The sequence below is a fragment of the Poecilia reticulata genome, linkage group LG14, assembly GCF_000633615.1.
Source record: "Poecilia reticulata strain Guanapo linkage group LG14, Guppy_female_1.0+MT, whole genome shotgun sequence".
NCBI classification, from domain to species: Eukaryota; Metazoa; Chordata; class Actinopteri; order Cyprinodontiformes; family Poeciliidae; genus Poecilia; species Poecilia reticulata.
The window spans coordinates 15,354,035-15,373,340 of record NC_024344.1 but is presented as its reverse complement, the minus strand read 5'-3'; the positions used below and the strand labels follow the sequence as shown (position 1 = coordinate 15,373,340).

The window sequence follows — 19,306 nt, the reverse complement described above, 5'->3', positions numbered from 1 at the left end:
AGAAAATGTTAATACATGTCTTTTTAAAGTATAAACTACTCAGAGTGTTTATACTTTATCCTTAAATTACTTCATACTTGGAAATAAAGAAGGCTTGACAATCTTCATATACCTGCTGTTTGGAGAATTAACTCGTGTCTTCTTTTTTACACCCTGTAGTTCCTCTTTCATGTTTGTACCTTCATATTCTTGCAATATTTGACTGTTGTCTTCTCTTAGATTACCTCATGAACATAACGTCTTATGATTAGATGCAAAAAGAAAAAGGATGAAAGTAAGGTTTCATCATGTGACTTAAAACTGAAACTATTTGTTACTCCACATCATGGCTGGGTTGATTGCTTCTTGATAAACAAGCCAGTTTGGTGGTCATTAAGCTTTTTTTTAACATGACATCATGTAAACAGAAACTAATAGATGCTGACTTGTTTCTTAGCAACAATTTTATGTTGGTACTTGTGAATGACTTCTATTATTCAATGATGTTTTCCTGTGAATGAACAGAGACAGTTTGTTGCATTATTTTATACTGTCCCAAACCTAAAACATTATTTTCTTTTATGAAATTGTCATATTAAAGGGTCCTGAAATTGCAGCCGAATGATAACATTGATATGCGTGATTCATGTCAAGAACCATAAAGATAAAAAGTTTTTCATTGAAAATAATGTTGATTATTGGAAATTGTGTTAAGTATTCTGCATTTATAAGACTGGAGTGTCAGTGTGGTGCGCCCTCTTGTGTAGCAACAACTGAATGAAGGGAGAGTCACTAAAATCAGTTAAAGTTTTTGAGATACTACACATTTTTTTTCAAGCTGAATTTTTACTGCATTAATAAAAAAAAGTAAATGAATTATTAGGGTTTATATTTTGATAAAATATAAAGCTTTCTGAAGTACTAAACACAGCTACTTTCCTCATAACTGCATCATATAGAACAATGCTTATATAAAAACAAATCACTATGTCTTTGTAAGTAGGTTGATAATATTCATTTGATAAATCAGTTACTCAATTACTTTACAGTAATGGTGAGTGGTATACCTATGACTGTTTTAAGGAAAAACAATGAGATATATTTCAAAAATAACTCAAATTGGTCATAGTTGATATTCCTTAGCACAAACCATACATGGGAAACTGTACCTTCATGACTCAATTTCAATTGAAGGAACAAATATAATGCATAAAAAATTTACAAACAGGTTTATCAGAGGTCACCTAGAAACTTTCTCTACTCACATGTTAACACAGATGGGGTTATTTGAGGAAAGAAAAGTGGAGCCCAATCTTATTACCTCAAAAATATACTTTTACTGTGAACTGTGGGTGTTTCATTTTTTGTGAAGCATTGCTACCATCTGTTGGACTTTTAGGGAACTTTATTTTTATGTTATTCAGGCAGTACATTTGTTTTGACAGCATTATATGGAGAGCCATTTCAGCTGAAAAATAAATACATTTATTCACATTTATTTCTGTTCTTTTTTCACTTCCTTATTTTCCTCATTTATCCTTTTCCCATTTTCAATTTTCATTTAACCATTTTCAGTTCAAGATTTCTTGCTTGCACCAAAATATCCATCAACACATCAAGCAAAAGAGAAAGTTCTGATGATTGAATGCATTTTGCTTACATCCACTAGGTGGCGATCACAAGTTTATGTGCATGCATAAATGTTAATAGGCAGAGTGAAAGTTCTGTGAGATACCTGTAAAGGACTTGTTTGAATAGACCTGTGAGCAGAGAAACTTGAATAAAAATGTCTGAGCTATAAAAGACAACTGGTTATTATCAAACACAAATAAAGCAAAAGTTGTCGAAACATTTTGGGTTATAAGAGCAATAAGTAATCTATGGTTACTCGAGATTGGGTTTGCTTCATTTCTCAAAACAAACTTTTTTTTCCCTGTTTGTTACAGTTGAACAACCTAATTAAAAATACATATACGTTAATTATGCTTTCTAAATACAAAGGATTAAAAAAAAAAAAGTTAACCAAGTAGGGGTTCAACTTTATTGAAGATGTTAATATGCCTTAACAACAAGGTACCAGTTGATCTCTCACAAGAGGCAACTGGGGACCTTTCACAATAAGAAAACTTGTAACTTGGTCATAGTTTGCATAACTTTAGCTTTGTTGCATCCAACTGACGCATAAGGAAGTTTTGCTGTAAATGCAAATGTTACTGGAAGACATTTCTGGCAATACTTAAACAGCTATATTCCTGAAATAGCTGCTCCTGCTCAGAGCATATTATATGTGATATGCTCAGAGCAGCAAAGAGGCTTGAAGTTCTATTTAAAAAAAAAAAAAAAACTTTATAAAAACAAAAACAAGCATCCCTTAGACTGGCAGCAAGTAAACCTGGAGGTCTGCTAGGCTTACAATACATTGGGGAAAACCTGGGTCTTACTCATACAGAAAAATTCTGATAAGTACTTGGCTTGTTTTCAAAGACAAGATTTCTTCCTTGTTTTGAAGAATCCACCCACACGTCAATCGAAAGAGAAAGTATGTCAAGAATGTTCTTTTCAGACTTGGTAAGAAATAGATCATGTTTCTGTACGCAAGAACGGATCAGAAATACTTTAAATTCAAAAGTCCCAGCTAAGGTTCCAGAAGATTGCTGGGTTTTCTTTTGTCCCAATATTGGTAGCAATAAAATTTGTTTTTGAAAATTTTTCTGTCAGAATTTTCTCCAACTACCAGGTGTCAAACCATTTAAGTTTTAGTAAAAACATAACATCTTTTGTTTTTTTCACAAGATGGCAACTGGGGACCTTTCACATTAAGGAAACTTGTCCCAGGTGAAAAAAAAAAGTATACTTTAGTATATTTCAAACATACTTAAATTTGTGAAAGTGCACTTTAAGTATACTAAGTATTAAGTGTACTACCTATAAGTATACTAAAAATACACTTGTACCAATTTCGAAATTAGTAGACAGACAGTGACTAGGCCTACACCTTGGATGTCTGCGATTGTGACTCCACCCAAACCCAAATGAAGTCGGAATCTGCGTAGACATGACAAGCTAATACTGCCATCCAACGTGAATGTCACCTTACTCCCACTATGGACCATGTCATCCATGAGTTGAATGGAGCCAGTTTTTTACAAACTTGACCTGAGAACTGGCTACTGTGACCAGCAGGTGGAGATTTTTAAAAGTGACAAGATGCACCCAAACAGACTTATCAGTGCACAATATTTTATTTAAACAATTCTTTAAAACATTTTTTAGAAACTAGGCTTCAGGCCTGCTACCCGGGCCCTGGAACAAAAGGAACACATGAGGAAAAAGAACGGACAAGTTCAATTATTCCAAATCAACATGCAATGCAAAAGAAATGAGTAATAACAAATACAAATTACTACTTCTATAAACAGAATGGTAAAAGAAAATACTTCAAACAATAAAACAAATCGTTGTCATCAAGTTCCAAATGCCCTTCGATGGGGCCACGGGAGTAATGCCCCGCCCACACAGCCTGCCCAATCCGCAACGGGTTCAGTTGAGAGCGGCCCAAACAAACAACGGCAAGACAAGACAGCAGAGCGTCCAAACCGCTGCAGCTCCAAACACAATCAGTTGCCTGAAACAGAAAACCCATTAACGGTGGACCCAGATAAAAAGAAATCAAAAGCTAAATGGAAGGTAGCTTACCCAGGGGTGGAAACAACCTAACCCGGGAGGGAGCAGGTCAGCAAGTGAGGATCAGATGGAAGCCGCACGCCCCAACAACCTCCAGCTGCAGCCGGCAACGCCATCAGAGCCACACTGCAGAAATGCACGACAGGTGTAGCACCCAAAAACCAACCATGATCCCAGCCACGGATAACAAAACTGCCACTTACGATCTCGGACGAGCCGATCAAACACCAGCCAACATGTAGCCGCCGATTGTAGAGAGTGGAGGAAACAAAGACACACACACCTTGCATCGGCCAGCCCAACTTTAAAGGCATCTGCCCCGCCCACCAATCAACGGTGCGCCTCTCGCTACACCCGGTGCACAGAGTGGGGGAGGGTGGAACATCATCCCACCACACTACCATCAGCTGGAACTCCACCCTGACAGCAGGTACATCACAACGTTTACCACTCACAAAGGTCTGAGGAGGTACAAACGTCTGAACTTTGGCATATCCTCAGCGGCAGATGTATTTCAAAATGCTATCTGCCAAGCTCTACAAGGAATCGAAGGTGTGAAAAATATCAGCGATGACATCATTGTGCATGGAAAGACACAAGCAGATCATGACAAAAGCCTCACAACAGTGTTCCAAAGGCTCAAGGAGAAGGGACTTACACTTAATAAAGATAAGTGTGAGTTCAACAAATCCAGGCTAGAATTTTTTGGATTCATTTTCCAAGCTGGGGGCATATCTGCCGACCCAAAGAAGGTCGCGGAAATCAAGGAAGCTAGTGCACCAGAAAACCCCACCAAGGTGAGAAGCCTGCTAGGCATGGCGACATACTGCTCACGTTTCATAAAAGACTTCGCTTCAATTTCAGCATCACTTCGGGAGTTGACCAAGAAAAGCACACAATGGTGCTGTGGTCCAAATCAAGCAAAAGCCCTGCAACACTTAAAAGACAGCTTGACAGGTGAGACTGTGATGTCATATTTTCACCATAACAAAGATACAGAATTGGTCGTAGACGCAAGCCCCGTTGGTCTAGGAGCTATTCTTTATCAACTTGGAAAGGAAAGCGAGAGRCACACTATAGCTTACGCTAGTCGTGCTCTAAGYGACKTTGAGAKACGCTACTCACAGACAGAACGAGAAGCATTAGCAATAGTATGGAGCTGTGAACATTTCCATCTGTATTTGTATGGGAACCCTTTCACTTTGGTCACAGACCACAAAGCGCTGGAAGTAATATGGAACAACCCTCGGTCAAAACCACCTGCAAGAATTGAACGATGGGGTCTAAGGCTTCAACCATACGACTTTCGAGTAGTCTACAGGAAGTAGTAGTCTACAGGAAGGAACGGATAACCCAGCCGACTACATGTCCAGACATCCGATCCCAATACAAACCAGAAACCACACAAGAGCAACAAAGGTAGCTGAAGAGTATGTAAACTTCCTGGCACAGCATGCAACACCCAAAGCCATGACTCTAGTCGACATCAAAGAGGCAACCATCACAGACAGAGTCCTGCAAAAGGTTGTTGCACACTTAAGAGACAACACCTGGCACCAAGTCAAGGACGACTCACAAGACATCATCATTCTACAAAAGTACAGGCAAATCAGCAATGAGCTGACTGTGTCACACATGGACGACATTCTTCTTCGTGGCACTAGAATCGTCATCCCCTCAGRTCTGGAGGACAGAGTACTACAATTAGCCCACGAGGGACACCAAAGAATTGTCAAGACAAAGACATTGCTCAGGTCGAAAGTATGGTTCCCTAACGTGGACCAAAAAGCAGAGTTTGTAGTTAAGAACTGTTTAGCCTGCCAGGCAAACACCCCAGTAACTCAGATGGAGCCCCTTCGAATGTCAGAACTACCAGAATCACCATGGTATACAGTCAGCGCTGATTTCTATGGTCCTTTATCAATTGGTGAATACCTGCTAGTTATAGTGGATGAATACACACGCTATCCAATAGTTGAGGCTGTTAGGTCTATTTCAGCAGACACTGTCATTCCTGTGCTGGACAAAGTACTTTCAATGTTCGGAATTCCCAGGTGTCTCAAAACAGACAATGGACCTCGCTTCAACAGTAAACATTTTTCAAAGTTTCTGACAGACATGGGTTGCCAACACAGGAAGATAACACCTCTATGGCCTCAAGCAAATGGAACAGCCGAGAGTGTTTCATGCGCACATTGGGAAAAGCAGTCAGAGTATCACACTGCCAAAGCATCCCATGGCAACACACATTGAACACATTCCTCCGCGAATACCGCTCTACTCCACACAGCACCACCGAAGCATCTTAAGCAGAGCTCATGTTCCAGCGGAAGATCTACACAAAGATTCCGATCCTCTCTAACATTGTGGAAAACACCAGTGACCACGTAATCAGAAGCCAAGATCGGACTGCAAAGGCAAAAATGAAGTTTAATGCGGATGTACGTCATGATGCCAAGCCCAACGCTCTCAAAATTGGCGACACCATGTTGTACCGACAACCGAAGCGCAGTAAGCTGAGAACATCCTACAACAGTGACCCCCACACTGTAACCCACCTCAATGGCTCAATTGTTACTGCCAGCAACAATGGACATTCGATCACAAGAAACTCCTCCCTTTTCAAAAGTATCAGTGCCAGTGTACTACATTCTTCACCTGATTCTGGAAATGAAGATACAAACTTTACTGTTCCACCACTGCGGGTTCAGCCCAAGCGACACCGAAGACACCCATCATACTTAAACACCTATGAGCTAGGTTAAAAGGATGTGAGGACTATAAATTTATCAATGTACTGCAACATTTTGTGTAATTAAGGGCTGGTGTACATGTGCTGTGGCAGTACACACCGAATATAGCATTTGAATTAGTATGGGTTTTTTCTTCGATTCTAGATACCAATACTATTGTTGTGTTGATTTGTTTGTGAATGTTATCCTCCTCATCGATTTGTGATGTGAATCAACTCTATTTGTTTACTACAGAAGTCCAGTGAAGTTAGTTTTGTTTAAAGAAAAACTAAGGCTGCTTTGAAATGAGAAATTGTTTGTTAAAAACAAAGGAGTGATGTAATGTATACAGCGATGCCTATACATTTATGTTACAGATTTTTGGACTACTGAGTGCACCAGAATATAAGCCGCACCCACGAACTTTGAAAAGAAAACTAAAGAATTTAGTTCTTTAGTTTTATTTTTATCTATAAAAATAAAAATGTGTCTATGTTGTGCTGAGGTTGTTGTTTTTTTTATTTAAGAAAATGTTTTAACATAACTAATGTATAGAACAATGCTTATACATTTATGTTACAGACTGTCAGTGAACGCACCAAAGAAAGACTGTGACGCAAGCGCGCACGTACGTGATCGAGGCCGGGTAACAACGGGGGTGCACCTGGTTAAATAAAAATGTTTAAAAAAGGCATACTTTATTAGCCTAAAATTTAGACTGAGATGTAATTTAAAACATACTTAAATTATTAATCTAAAGTAGTGTTAAGTGAATTTTAAAAAATTCTATTTTGTGCATATATTTTTAAATATACACAAAATATATTTTCAGTATACTTGAGAAAGTGTATATTTACACTTGGGCAAATATATATTTTGTTCACTTAAGGTATACTTTTATTTAATATATTAAAAGTGTATTTTGGTACAATTATGTTTAAGTGTATTTAAAGTTCTAATTTCGAAATTGGTACAAGTATACTTTTAGTATACTTCAGATATACTTATAGGTAGTACATTTAATACTTAGTTTACTTAGTGTACTTTCACAAATTTAAGTATGTTTGAAATATACTAAAGTATAAATTTTTTCACCTGGGAACTTCCTAATTAAATCCTAAATGTAATTGTTTTTTCTCTCAGCTGAATGTATTAAATAAAATTCAATAACATTGCCATTCTCCATAAATGAGTGCTACAGGTTTAGATCTATGATTTGTATTACAATTAAACCATTTATAAGGCCTCTGGATGTCTTAATGGCTCCTATCAGCAGCTACTGAGTTTTCTGTCTTGATATCTCTAGTCTTATAATTATAGATCTCAGAGGTACTAACATCAAAACAATTGTATAGAGTTATCCCTTTGAGCTTTTTTGATCTATAAAGCACTCCGCAGCCAAGTTGTGGTAGAGGTTAAATAGATATTATAATGGCTTAATCAGTGAAAGGGCGGGCTGCCCAGTGGAGCAGTTGGCAGAGCTGTTGCCTTGCAGCAAGAAGGCTCTGGGTTCGATTCCCAGCCCCGGTCTTTCTGCATGGAGTTTGCATGTTCTCCCTGTGCATGCGTGGGTTTTCTCCGGGTACTCCGGCTTCCTCTCACAGTCCAAAAACATGACGGTCAGGTTAATTGGCCTCTCCAAATTGCCCGTAGGTGTGTGTGCATGGTTGTATGTCCTGTGTGTCTCTGTGTTGCCCTGCGACAGACTGGCGACCTGTCCAGGGTGACCCTGCCTCTCACCTGGTACATTAGCTGGAGATAGGCACCAGCACCCCTCCTGACCCCCCCGAGGGACCAGGGTGCAAGAAAATGGATGGATGGACAGTAAAAGTGCAGCAAATTTGCTAATTTTATAACTTCAAAAACAGCGACCTTTTCTCCTCTGGTCAATTTAACAGCTACAGTCTCATATCAGCTCAGGCCTCCATGACGGTCAACAGCTGAAACAGAAACATTACACCTGTTGGGGAAAATATACTACATTTGCTTTACATTGTACCCTCATGATGGCAATGATATAGTAGGATTCAATTAAATTCTTAATCTGGGTTGTTGCTTTGTTGTTGTACGGTGTTTTAAGATCTTGTTCAATGTGCCCCTTTTTAACTTTGAGCCCCTGCCCCTCCAAAGGTCTCTGCACAGCCCAGATACCTGATGTAAATTAAAAAGATGACATTGATTCAATAACATATTTTCAACATTGGTTATTTGGCTAGAATTGGATCTTTGTTTGATGGTTGATCCAAAATCGTCGACCTTAACCAAAAATCAACCTAATTCAACATTAAATTACCATCGCTTGGTGATACCATGTGACACAATACATGACCTGAAAGGGGGAATGACGTCACATTTTTAGGTGCCTCAATGTTAGACATTTGACTAATGACAGTTTACTTTTTTATTATAATTTTCCCCTTAAAATGATAAAATGTGATCACATTTTAATTCAATGCAATATAATAATGGGTAACAAGGTGCATTAAAAACTTAATTTACACTGAAATTTAAATCAAAAAATTTTACAATAAGCTTCAGAATGTATACATGTGATTGAAAGGAAAATTAAAAAACTTTTCCATGAAATGCAAATTATCTAGCATGAGTGCATGAACGTTGAAGGTCTTGTAAGTGCAGTGTCCCATAGCTGTAGTTGAACTGTGGATTCAAATGCAGCAGGTGCAAGACAAAAAAATTCTGATGTGTATTTAATGGAAAAAATGAATAAAACTTTTTAAAAAATACAGAAGCCCAGAGAACAACAAAAATCCAAACATAGCTCAAAAAACCAGAGACACTAGGGAAACCAGAGAAAGTGACGAGGAGTACCAAGGTGGACATAACAAAAACACTAAAACTAAAGAGACATGTTAAACTAGAAAAGCCAAAAAACAGGAGGGAAAACCATCAAAGAAGCAAACAAAAACAAGACGTACGTAAAATTAATAACTAAGGAACAGAACTAGAAAAACTAGAAGAACAAAACAAAGAAATAACCTAACTAAAATCAATAAAGTAGGATAGAGTGCATTCTGCACCTTACACGCCACCCTATGTGTTATCTCTCCATGACTTTGTTCCCCCTGTCTCATACTTCCCTCTTCTTGTTGTCCTGTTGTTGAATGGTGATCATCTTTTTTATCATCATCTCCATTAGTGTTTCGATCCTTTTGTTTTACATAACTGTCATCACAAATTGTATGTGTATTACAATCTAGTTTATCACCACTTGGCCTTTTCTGGCTCCAATTTTCTGTTAGACTAGATTTTGCCTTATATGGCTCTCTAGTTAGTAGTTGTGGATTAACTTGGTCCCTCACTTCATTCTGCACCTTACACGCCACCCTCTCATTTCTCTGTTGCTGTGGCTTTACTGATATATTTTGTTYGAAACTGTTAGCTTTCAGCAAGTGCTGCATCTGGACGTGTTTTCTATGTTCACTCCTATCATTCTTGCTTGTATTTTCCCATGATAAACTTCTTTTCAGATCATTTCTCATAGGTTCTTTCTCTCTACCAYGAGTACTGTGAAATGAWTWTKCCTTGTTGTCCCACCTCTTGAAACTCCCTGATTTGTCCTTACTCTCACATTGCTTTTGTGGTCTGGTACTTGAATCATTTGTGTTTCTGCAAGCAATTCTTCTGTCTTCATTTGGCAAATCTGAAGCATCTGGAGATGAGAAGGCTTGGAAACATGATGGTCTTTTATTGGGTTCATTTATTTCTTTCCGCCTCACACGGTTATGACGTGATCCTGTGATGTTATGTTCGTGGGATKGTGGAGTTAGCAGGACAGACATTTCTCCTTCACTTTGTGTACCAGTGTCTGAAATATGAATAAGAAAATAAATATAAAATAAACCCAAACAAATTATTTACTTTACAAATTAAGTTATAACCTCATTCATCCTACATATCAACACCTTTTAAATGTTCTACTTACTTGATTTCCTGTAAAACAGAAGATAGACACAGTCGGATCTAGTCAGGGAGGCGAGGAAAGAAATTAAAATTATCTCATAATCAGGAAAACAAGTGAGAATAAAATAGAAGTCAGTGACTTACTTCTGAAGCTTGYCTTTTTTTACTTCCTCATTTTCAAGCTGTTAGAAAATAAATAACTGTAAATTATTCATTTAGTAATTTATAACTAAAAGATGCAGCAAATGTTATAAAATTAAAACATAGCAGCACATTTCTATGCTTAAAAGCAATATTATAAGACAATCATTCTCACCCTTGTAACAGTAGAGTCATTGAACTCATACCATGTGTCTTCATTCTGGGGCTTGATTGTTGCCATGTAATTTCCGCTCTTCAGAGTCCCCATGTGTTCCACCAAYGCATACAGTTCATATCTCTGTTTCTGACAAACAGACAGAAAATTATTTATTTMTGAACAGTGAAAATACCTCAGGTAGAGGTACCTCGGGTAGACATACCTCAGGTAGAGTGATAGTCAATGAAACATCCACAGGAAGGCACTTTTTCATGTATTTCATGTGATGGTAGTTGAATTCAAACCTCTTCAGCAGCAACATCACAACCTCTGGATGATGTTTTACTTTGCATTGCTACATAAGACCAATAGTTATCAACTCATTTTCTGGTAAATACATTGTCCATATCTCATGTTGTTTCATTTTACACTTAATCAGCTAACATTTTAAAACACAAGTGGGAAAGCTGTTCCAATTTACTTACAATAGTAGCATCACATTTGTTCCCACAACTTTCACAGTAAAGTTGGTTTTCACCAGTGAATTCTGAATTTTTAAAAAATTCCTGAATTCCGTCCACCTGAAATGTAAATCAGTCGTTTACTTTCTAACATATTCCAGATCACAGAGATAACCAGAGGTCCGTCTGAGACATGAAGGTTTGTAGGTTGAGTTGTTAAATGCTCTACTTACTACAGTATAAGTTTTGTCATGACTGTCCGTCAGTGGAAGAGGAAGATTCCAAAATGAGACGATTTTGTCTGTTTYACTTTTGCATTGACAAACTGTCCTGTATGTTAGCTCTCCTTTAAATATCTGAGGACATAATAAATAGATAAAGTTTATATGCAAAACATGTTATGTTTTCTTTCAGAATTTTCTCCCCAATTACAAGCTGATGCGATGATTTACCTGCTTAGCCTCATCATTGGTCTTTGTTAAAATCCTCTCAAAGTACTCAGCAGCATCATGTTGTTCATGAACTGATAAACGAAGGAATAATATTACATTCAAAAAGGAGAAAACTAATGTATGTTTGATATAAAACAACAACATTTCATTAACGCACATATACTCTACCATTTTTGATACGCAACTTCTTGATAACTTCTCTGGTTTCTGCTGTTTCCTTGGTTAATGCATTAAATAAGTTGCAGAGTTTACGATCAATACCATTTGTAAATGTATTTTTCCAGCTGTGAAAAGAAGGTCGCCAAATACAAACTGAATAAAAATTAAATACTTAATATATGTTGTAAAATTCTGATACTTTGATTTGTTTTTCCCCGAACCTGCTCTTTGAAGACCTCACAGCCTCTCTGAATCCTTCTGTCATAAACAGCACCTGCAACACGCTGTTCAGGTAACATGTCGCTCCTTGGTTTATCAAGCCATAGTATTTACTGACTGTGGATTTTTGATTTAAATCAAAATGGATACGTTGTTATTTGAAGACTGTGAATAAATGTATTAATTCTATGTAACCAGGGAGTTCTTACCTTGAATGTTGCCTTGATTCGCGATTTTTGATGGGTAATTTTTCGTCCTTCTCATCGTCAATAAGTTAAAACTTTTGTGCTGATCTAGCAACTCTGCAGTTTTATCTGCAATTACTCAAAGACGCAATAAAAAAGGCAATTTATGCTGAACAGAAGAATCAAAAATAGCAGTGACTGGCGGTAAATAGACTCCGCGGACTCTCGACGGAATCAGTGAAGGCACTCTTTCTCTGTTAATTATAGTCGCAAGTATGGTGCATTCAAGGTGTGTCGGACATCACGTGTTTCAGCAGCGGAGGACTGTTTGACAAGGAAGCATAATCTAATAAACTTTCAAACACCTCGCAGGTATTTTAGAATGTGGATAAAAACTCGTTTAAAGTTAGTTATTTACTAAGTTGAAGACTGTGAATAAATGTATTAATTCTATGTAACCAGGGAGTTCTTACCTTGACTGTTTGATTCGCGTTTTTTGATGGGTAAAGACCAATTTTAAGTTATTTACTTTAACAACTTGTGTTGGCTAGAACAAAGTTTTTTGACTGAAATTTATCAATCTTAGTGTTATTTTTCATTACCACAACACAGACAGGATTTGGCATGAGTTTGTATTTTTCTTCTCTTTTGACTCTTGATTTTTAAACTATTGTTGCACATTCAGAAACATGTTGATCCTTTTATCTGTCTACTTTACCTGTCTTACCAGTGGACCACTTTTGTGTTTCATATTTTCAACAATTCTACAATTACACAGTAAAGATAATGGCTTGGTGGCCTATGACATCAGAAGTGAGTAAATTATCCTTTTCTTAAACTGTTTTGAAACCTATTGTCTATTCTATTCAATTCCATTCAAAAACATTTTCGATCCCAAGGTAAAATCAAATATTTTAACTCATTAACCCAAAATTCTTCAAATTTATGTCAAATTCAGCTGTCATTTTTACAGTCTTAATCTAGAGTGGCATTTCAAAGATATATTTTTTATCATTATGAACTGTTATGAAGTGATGGCATTTATCTTCCTTAATGAAAGGCAACAAAGTATGTCTGCAACACTAAAAGCAAAGTCAAATGAACTCCACAACTCATTTGGGTTTTAGAAATTTTGTACTAATTGATCTTAATTTTTCCTAACTTTTTTGCAGAAATATGCATTTATTTATTGAAATAACCATGTCAAAGACATGGTTATTTTGAATACAATGTATTTATTTGCATTTGAAATGCTCAGCGCCGCTACGGCCTATTGGCGACCGTGGGGTTCCTGCACCACCCCCCTCTCGCCACCGCGGACGCTTTCGCGCAGTTCCCCCACCCGTCATCCAGGCGATACGCATCTACGTATTCGGCAGCGCTCCCCGACGACGCACCCAAAATCCGGTGCAGATTTTGGGTGCGTCGTGCGCTGCAAACCAGATCTTCGCAGCGCCTTCGCTGCTCGGGTCTAATTAATAAACGAGGTCTTGTGTGAAGGTCTTCTTACACAGTTTTTGTATTGTTTTTTAATGGCCAAGAGAATCAGTCTTTTTCCACTTGAATGTGACAAATAAGTCAGTCACCTAACACGGTTTTTCAACACATTGTATGTATTTACATTTTTTTATTGCTAATATTGAGAAGCTGGCTGATTGCAGTGCACAAAAATTTAAGACCTCCTGGAGAGACGAGAGTGCAGACTTTCTGGTAAATCTCGTTCTAAAGTCAACTGTCACAAATTACTGGATAAAAGGAATTTCTAGCTGCTGGTGTTTGGTAGCTCACCTCAAACTATCACATATAATCATTGAGAATTTGAAAACATTTGCTTATTATTTGCCGATTATGAGCAGGGAACCAAATATTTCAACTGTCTTTTTCACTTGAACTGGATAAAAAATGTTAGAATTATTCAAAGATTTAGTGTTAGGAAGTTAAATGGAGAAGACAAAATGTAATATTGTCTTGTGTAAACAAGCTTTAATAGCATCATCCAGCAGTTGAAATATTAGGGAATTTAAAATGATTGATTGCATGTTGTAATTAAGTACAATTTTTTAAATGCCTTATATTATTTGCTTCTTTCGTAGATCCAGTGTGAGATGTGCCTCAGGTTTTTTCATCAGTCATGTGTGGGAAGCCCACCAACTAAAAAAAAAACATATCAGTGCTTTGAGTGTGAAAAATTAATGAGCTCCCATTTTATGGAGGGGGAGCAGATTATTTCAGGCAGCTGGGGCAACCTGATAACTTTACGCAAGGTCTGAAGTTTTTTCTGGAGCCAAACCATTTCTGTGTTTGGGGACAAGGAAGGTTTTTCCCACTATTACTACAATTATGAAAATAAATTTAAATATTTTTTCTAACTTCAACTTCAGATCTGTTTTTATTTTTTATTCACAAACAAGTGCATGTTGAAAAAAAAATTCTTGCCTATAATTTGATTAGAGGGTGCAGTTCCGCTACCCTCCTCCTGACCATGGGCCCAGCGTCTTAACATGGAGGAAGAGAAACTGAGAATCATTCATTCTCTGTCAGACTAATAGCAGCCAGACTAATTTATTTTGCTAAGTTGGTATTGTGAGATAAATACTACTGTTGAGGAGTACAAGCAGGCTTCCTATTTGTGTCCTTCCAGATAAAAAATAAATAAATAATTGAAAAAGAAAACTCAAAAAAGCATATTTGGAGCATTAAATGGGGGTCAAGGTTTCTCAATTTCCCATCTCCACATGCCTGGTGGTTGGTTATTATTAGGGAGCTACTTAACTGTTGGAACAAATTTTTTTCAACAATTTTGCAGATGAATGGGAGGTCCAGATTTGTCCAGACTGTTCTTTTTTTCAGTGGTTAGATAACTTCTGTTTTTAAAGCCTAAGGGAAATCACCTGAGGGGTGGAATGAGTTTACCATTTAATGTGAAATTACCCCCAAATCAACTTTTTTTTCTGATATATTGTCTAAATGGGTTATTTAAGATTCCATGTTTGTGTCAATTTTTAAATTTTTGAAATATTTATTTAGTTCAGCATTTTTTTATACAGTATATAAAAAATTATATGCCTGACTCTTTCAGTTGAACAGTGCTTAGGCAGCTGAATTTTTCCATTAATTGCAGCGGTACAAATTGATACAATACCTGTTCGGATATAAAAGCACAGCCTCCCACTATTCAGTCTGTGCAGAATGCTGCCAGGCTTCTGACAACATCTTTAAAAAAATGTCTGGTTACTCCACTGCTAAGGTAAGTTCCTGGTTCATTATTGACTGCAATTCAACATTTGATTTTGACATGGAGAGCTCTACATGGACAGACTCCAATGAATCACGTCATGTGATAAGGACCTGCTCATTGTTCCCCATACAAAACTGAAAACTAAATGATACAGCTTTTTCTTCTGTGACTCCAAGACTCTAATCCTCTTCCTCAAGCTCTGAAATCAGTAGCCTCAACGGCTTACTTTACAGGGGCAGTATTATGTAAAACCAATTCATTTAGTTTTAGATCATGTTATAATGTTACTCCTTCATCAAAAATACATCTAGAGAGTTTCCTTGATTCTTTCATGCCTGTTTGAGAAATCCTTTCATCTCCATAGCAACCATTCAGCTTGTTGGACCTAGCACTGCCTTCGAGACACAGTTCGTCTTCGGGATGCAGTTTTCAAGTATCCACTTTTCCACCTCACAGAGCAGCCCTCCTCCATGACTCCCCTCCTTCAGACTAGCCAGCAGCAATTAGTAAACACCTGGTGGAACTGCAAACATCTGCTGAGCTCATTATTAGAGCTACTTCTCAGTGCAATACTGGTAAAAACATTTTTGAAGCATTGCTAGAGGAGCAATGGTGTAATAACTTCCTAACCACATTTTTATAACAACTACAGTGAACATACTTGATTGTGATTTATAAATCTTAACCCTTGTGCGTGCCTAGACTGAGGCAACTCATACAAGTGATAAAGGTGTGGAGTCGGTTGGACCCCATTTGTAAACACAAATAAGAATTAAAGATAGAGACTTATCTTTAAATCTGCCTTTGTTTAATTTTGCCTTGTGCATTTTTTAGTCTCACTTGAAGTTTTTGATTGTGAAATGTCTATAAACAGTTTTATTTTCTAAATGGGCCTCTGACACATAACCCTCCTATTATGTTGCAGGTCAAATTGACCCGTTTTAAAGTTTAAAAAAATAATTTAATAGTTGGATGTATTTTTTGTATGAAACTTTTTCTATTCGTCTTAATAGGTACACTCTACTATAAATTGAAAATGTATTCATTTTACACATTTGCAGCCCCCCCTGCGTCTACATTTTACATAGATACTGTTCGAGTTACTTTGACCCGGCAGTAAAGTTATAGGGTTAAAAAGATTTTTTTTTTAAAAGTCCAATTCTATATGCTTCCTTGCAGCTATGAACCATATTTCACCACACACACACACACACACACACACACACACCCACACACACACACACGCACACACACACACACACACACCCACGCACCATGCACATACATGGCAGACAAACCCACTCTTTCACTATTCTCTTTACTTCACTAGGAAACTGCCAGAAAGCAGGTGTTCATACAACTTTTGTCGTCATTGATCCTTTATTTGTGAGAAATAAAACAAAAACATCTTTGCACAAATATTGATTGAAATTGTCAGTATTGGAATTAATAATCAGATACACAAATGTTTTGGAAGATTTTTTTTTATTTTACATATTATTGAATGATTAAACTCTCTATGGATCAAATTGACCCAGGAATATTATTGCTGTACCTCAGAAACAAACATAACAGGAGGGTTAATCAATTTATTTCAATCAGTTTATTTAATGAAAAATACCTATTCAAGACACATTAACAACATAATGTGATTAAAAGGTTAACAATAATCATCCAGCTCGGATTAGAAAGTAAGATCTATATTGGACTAGTCTTTCCTGGAGAAGCTTGTCAGCTCCTTCTCATAAAAGAGCCAGTGAAAACATCTTGTTAAACAATGTTTTTATACCAGATCAGTGCAAAGTTCTTATATAATTTATTTCTATTTTTCCTTTTTGAAATAACATCAGTTAATAAAAGTAAATGCAAAGTTTGAAAATACCTGTTGGAGGACTATGAGGACTAAGCACACTTGGGTTACATTCGGTAAGAAAACCAGGACAGAAGTTAAAACAATCAAAAAAATATTTTATAACACTGAATAACTTCATATTGGAATAGTGAAGGAATGCTTTACTTGGGAATTTTCAAACAGTAAAGCACAAATCTTTTACAAAGAATTCCTTTAAGAATATTTAAGATGCTCTGATGGTTACATCGTTAAGGAAACCATATAACCAAAGAAAAGCTACTTCAATGTTCAACAACATGTTGCCTAACATATTTCATTGGATGTCCACACGTCGCACAGGTATGGAGGTCTGTCTTGGAGCAGTACCACTGGAGCATGATCCATAATAGTTATAGTTAGGTGTTTTCTTACACTCTGTAGAGATCTTTAGGCACACAAAACAGAACTCTATGTTACAATGGCTGCATGTAATGTTTTTACATTGTTTCCCAGTGTGCTCCACCAGAGTGCCACAAGTAGGGCAAGCCCTGATGGATGGACAATCAGTTACTCCCTTCACAACGTCAAACTTGGCATAACCACAGGTTAACAGTGTATCTATCGAGCTGTTGCTGCAACCATCATTTCCACAACGGTCGGAGCGTGGCTGTGGACCTTTCCATACTTTCATACACTGCCAGCAGAATTCATAGATGTAACCTTTCTTAGCTGTGCAAATTCGGCAATTGACACTCAGATTGGACACATCCTTCCTAATCACAGAGCATTTGCATCCAGGACACTTTATGGTAAAAGAAAGGAAAACAAACAGATAGGTTTTTATCTTTTTTAACATTCACAGTCATTTTTAACCAACAAACTTGCAAGGCTAAAAAAGTACATTAATTATGCTTTTTTAAGACAAGTACTTACTGGTTTGGTGCCAAACAAATTCCTTGCAGCATTGAGAGCCAGGGTTTTTTCAAAGTATTTTTTTTCTTTAGTAGTCAGAAGAGCCATTTTGCGGACCTCAGTATATGACCATTCAGCATCACAATTAGTCTGGCCACAAAAAAATCTGCTCTGACCCTTTATTAAAATATTGACAAACAGACATAAATCAGAAATACAAGCACATACAGAATGAATAAACATACAACTTGAAGGACAACCTAATTAAGACAGCAAAAACGTAGCCTTGAATAATGTATGCAGTACTGTGAAAAATATTTTGTCCTTTCAGGATTCTTTATTTTGTTTTTGTTGTCAAGCTGAAATATTTCAGATCAATTAACTAATTTTAATATGAGAAAGGGTTCTTGGATTATGCTTCCTACTGAATGTCACAGTAATGGTTTAAGGTTCCAGCTGCACTCGGTTTCCTGGAGCATCGCTAGGTGATAATGCTCTTGTTGGCACCACACTATAAGAGGCCTTGGCCTTCTATGGGTTTTTCAACAGAGTAAACAGGCCTCTAATTCTGACTCCTTCACTCACCTCCAAAGTCACAAAAATGCTACATTTATTACACATACAATTATTATTTCAAGAGGCAGAAGAGTGATTAAACATCTGACACAGAGATCAGGGGAGAGGTAGAGACACAGAAATGTAGACAGCAGGATCGACAGGAGTAGCTATAGCCGCACTGAAGCTAAGCTAACTAAGCTAACAATCCCTTAACATGCCAAGAAAGACCAGGAGATTCACAGTGGTTCTCAAAACATACAGCGCAGGAACAGAAAGTGTGTTTTAAAGAATATATATCAGTGTGGTCCATAGTATGTCCTCAGGCGTTGGGATTCTGCTTGCTTTAGGCTGCAGCCCAAATGGCCCAATTCTGCCTTAATGTATCTAATCTTTTCATGACATTCTAAACAACACAGGTCGGATTTTTTCAAACTTGGATATCCGATACATGTCCAATCTTTTCAAATGTGACCTGAATCTGAACAGCCAGGTCGCATTCATCCAACCTGAACGTCACTGATACTCAACAAACGGCACTACTCTGTGCTCCAATATGTGCAAGCGGGAAGAAAACAACAAACAACTGTTAGTAAGTCAATTACTAACAGCCTTATACGTTTCGATTTTGCAATTGTAATTATTTGCTCATCTGTTTAAAAAAAATGACACATATATAT

General features: G+C 37.2%; 1 protein-coding gene across 1 annotated transcript in view; it reads right to left on the bottom strand.

The window, feature by feature from the left end:
* Nucleotides 1–3,271: 3,271 nt before the first annotated feature.
* The window catches only part of LOC108166860 (ubiquitin carboxyl-terminal hydrolase 17-like protein E), a 20,131-nt gene continuing 4,096 nt past the window's right edge, over nucleotides 3,272–19,306 (bottom strand). Inside the window, exons 3-16 of the mRNA XM_017308520.1 lie at nucleotides 18,093–18,248; nucleotides 17,661–17,961; nucleotides 11,908–12,022; nucleotides 11,696–11,811; nucleotides 11,528–11,598; nucleotides 11,309–11,431; nucleotides 11,100–11,195; nucleotides 10,838–10,969; nucleotides 10,633–10,761; nucleotides 10,461–10,498; nucleotides 10,339–10,376; nucleotides 9,951–10,221; nucleotides 3,947–4,083; nucleotides 3,272–3,282 (exon numbers count right to left, since the gene is read on the bottom strand). Coding sequence (XP_017164009.1) covers nucleotides 3,272–3,282; nucleotides 3,947–4,083; nucleotides 9,951–10,221; nucleotides 10,339–10,376; nucleotides 10,461–10,498; nucleotides 10,633–10,761; nucleotides 10,838–10,969; nucleotides 11,100–11,195; nucleotides 11,309–11,431; nucleotides 11,528–11,598; nucleotides 11,696–11,811; nucleotides 11,908–12,022; nucleotides 17,661–17,961; nucleotides 18,093–18,248 — 1,734 coding nt within the window. The remainder of the gene's footprint in view (nucleotides 3,283–3,946; nucleotides 4,084–9,950; nucleotides 10,222–10,338; nucleotides 10,377–10,460; nucleotides 10,499–10,632; nucleotides 10,762–10,837; nucleotides 10,970–11,099; nucleotides 11,196–11,308; nucleotides 11,432–11,527; nucleotides 11,599–11,695; nucleotides 11,812–11,907; nucleotides 12,023–17,660; nucleotides 17,962–18,092; nucleotides 18,249–19,306) is intronic.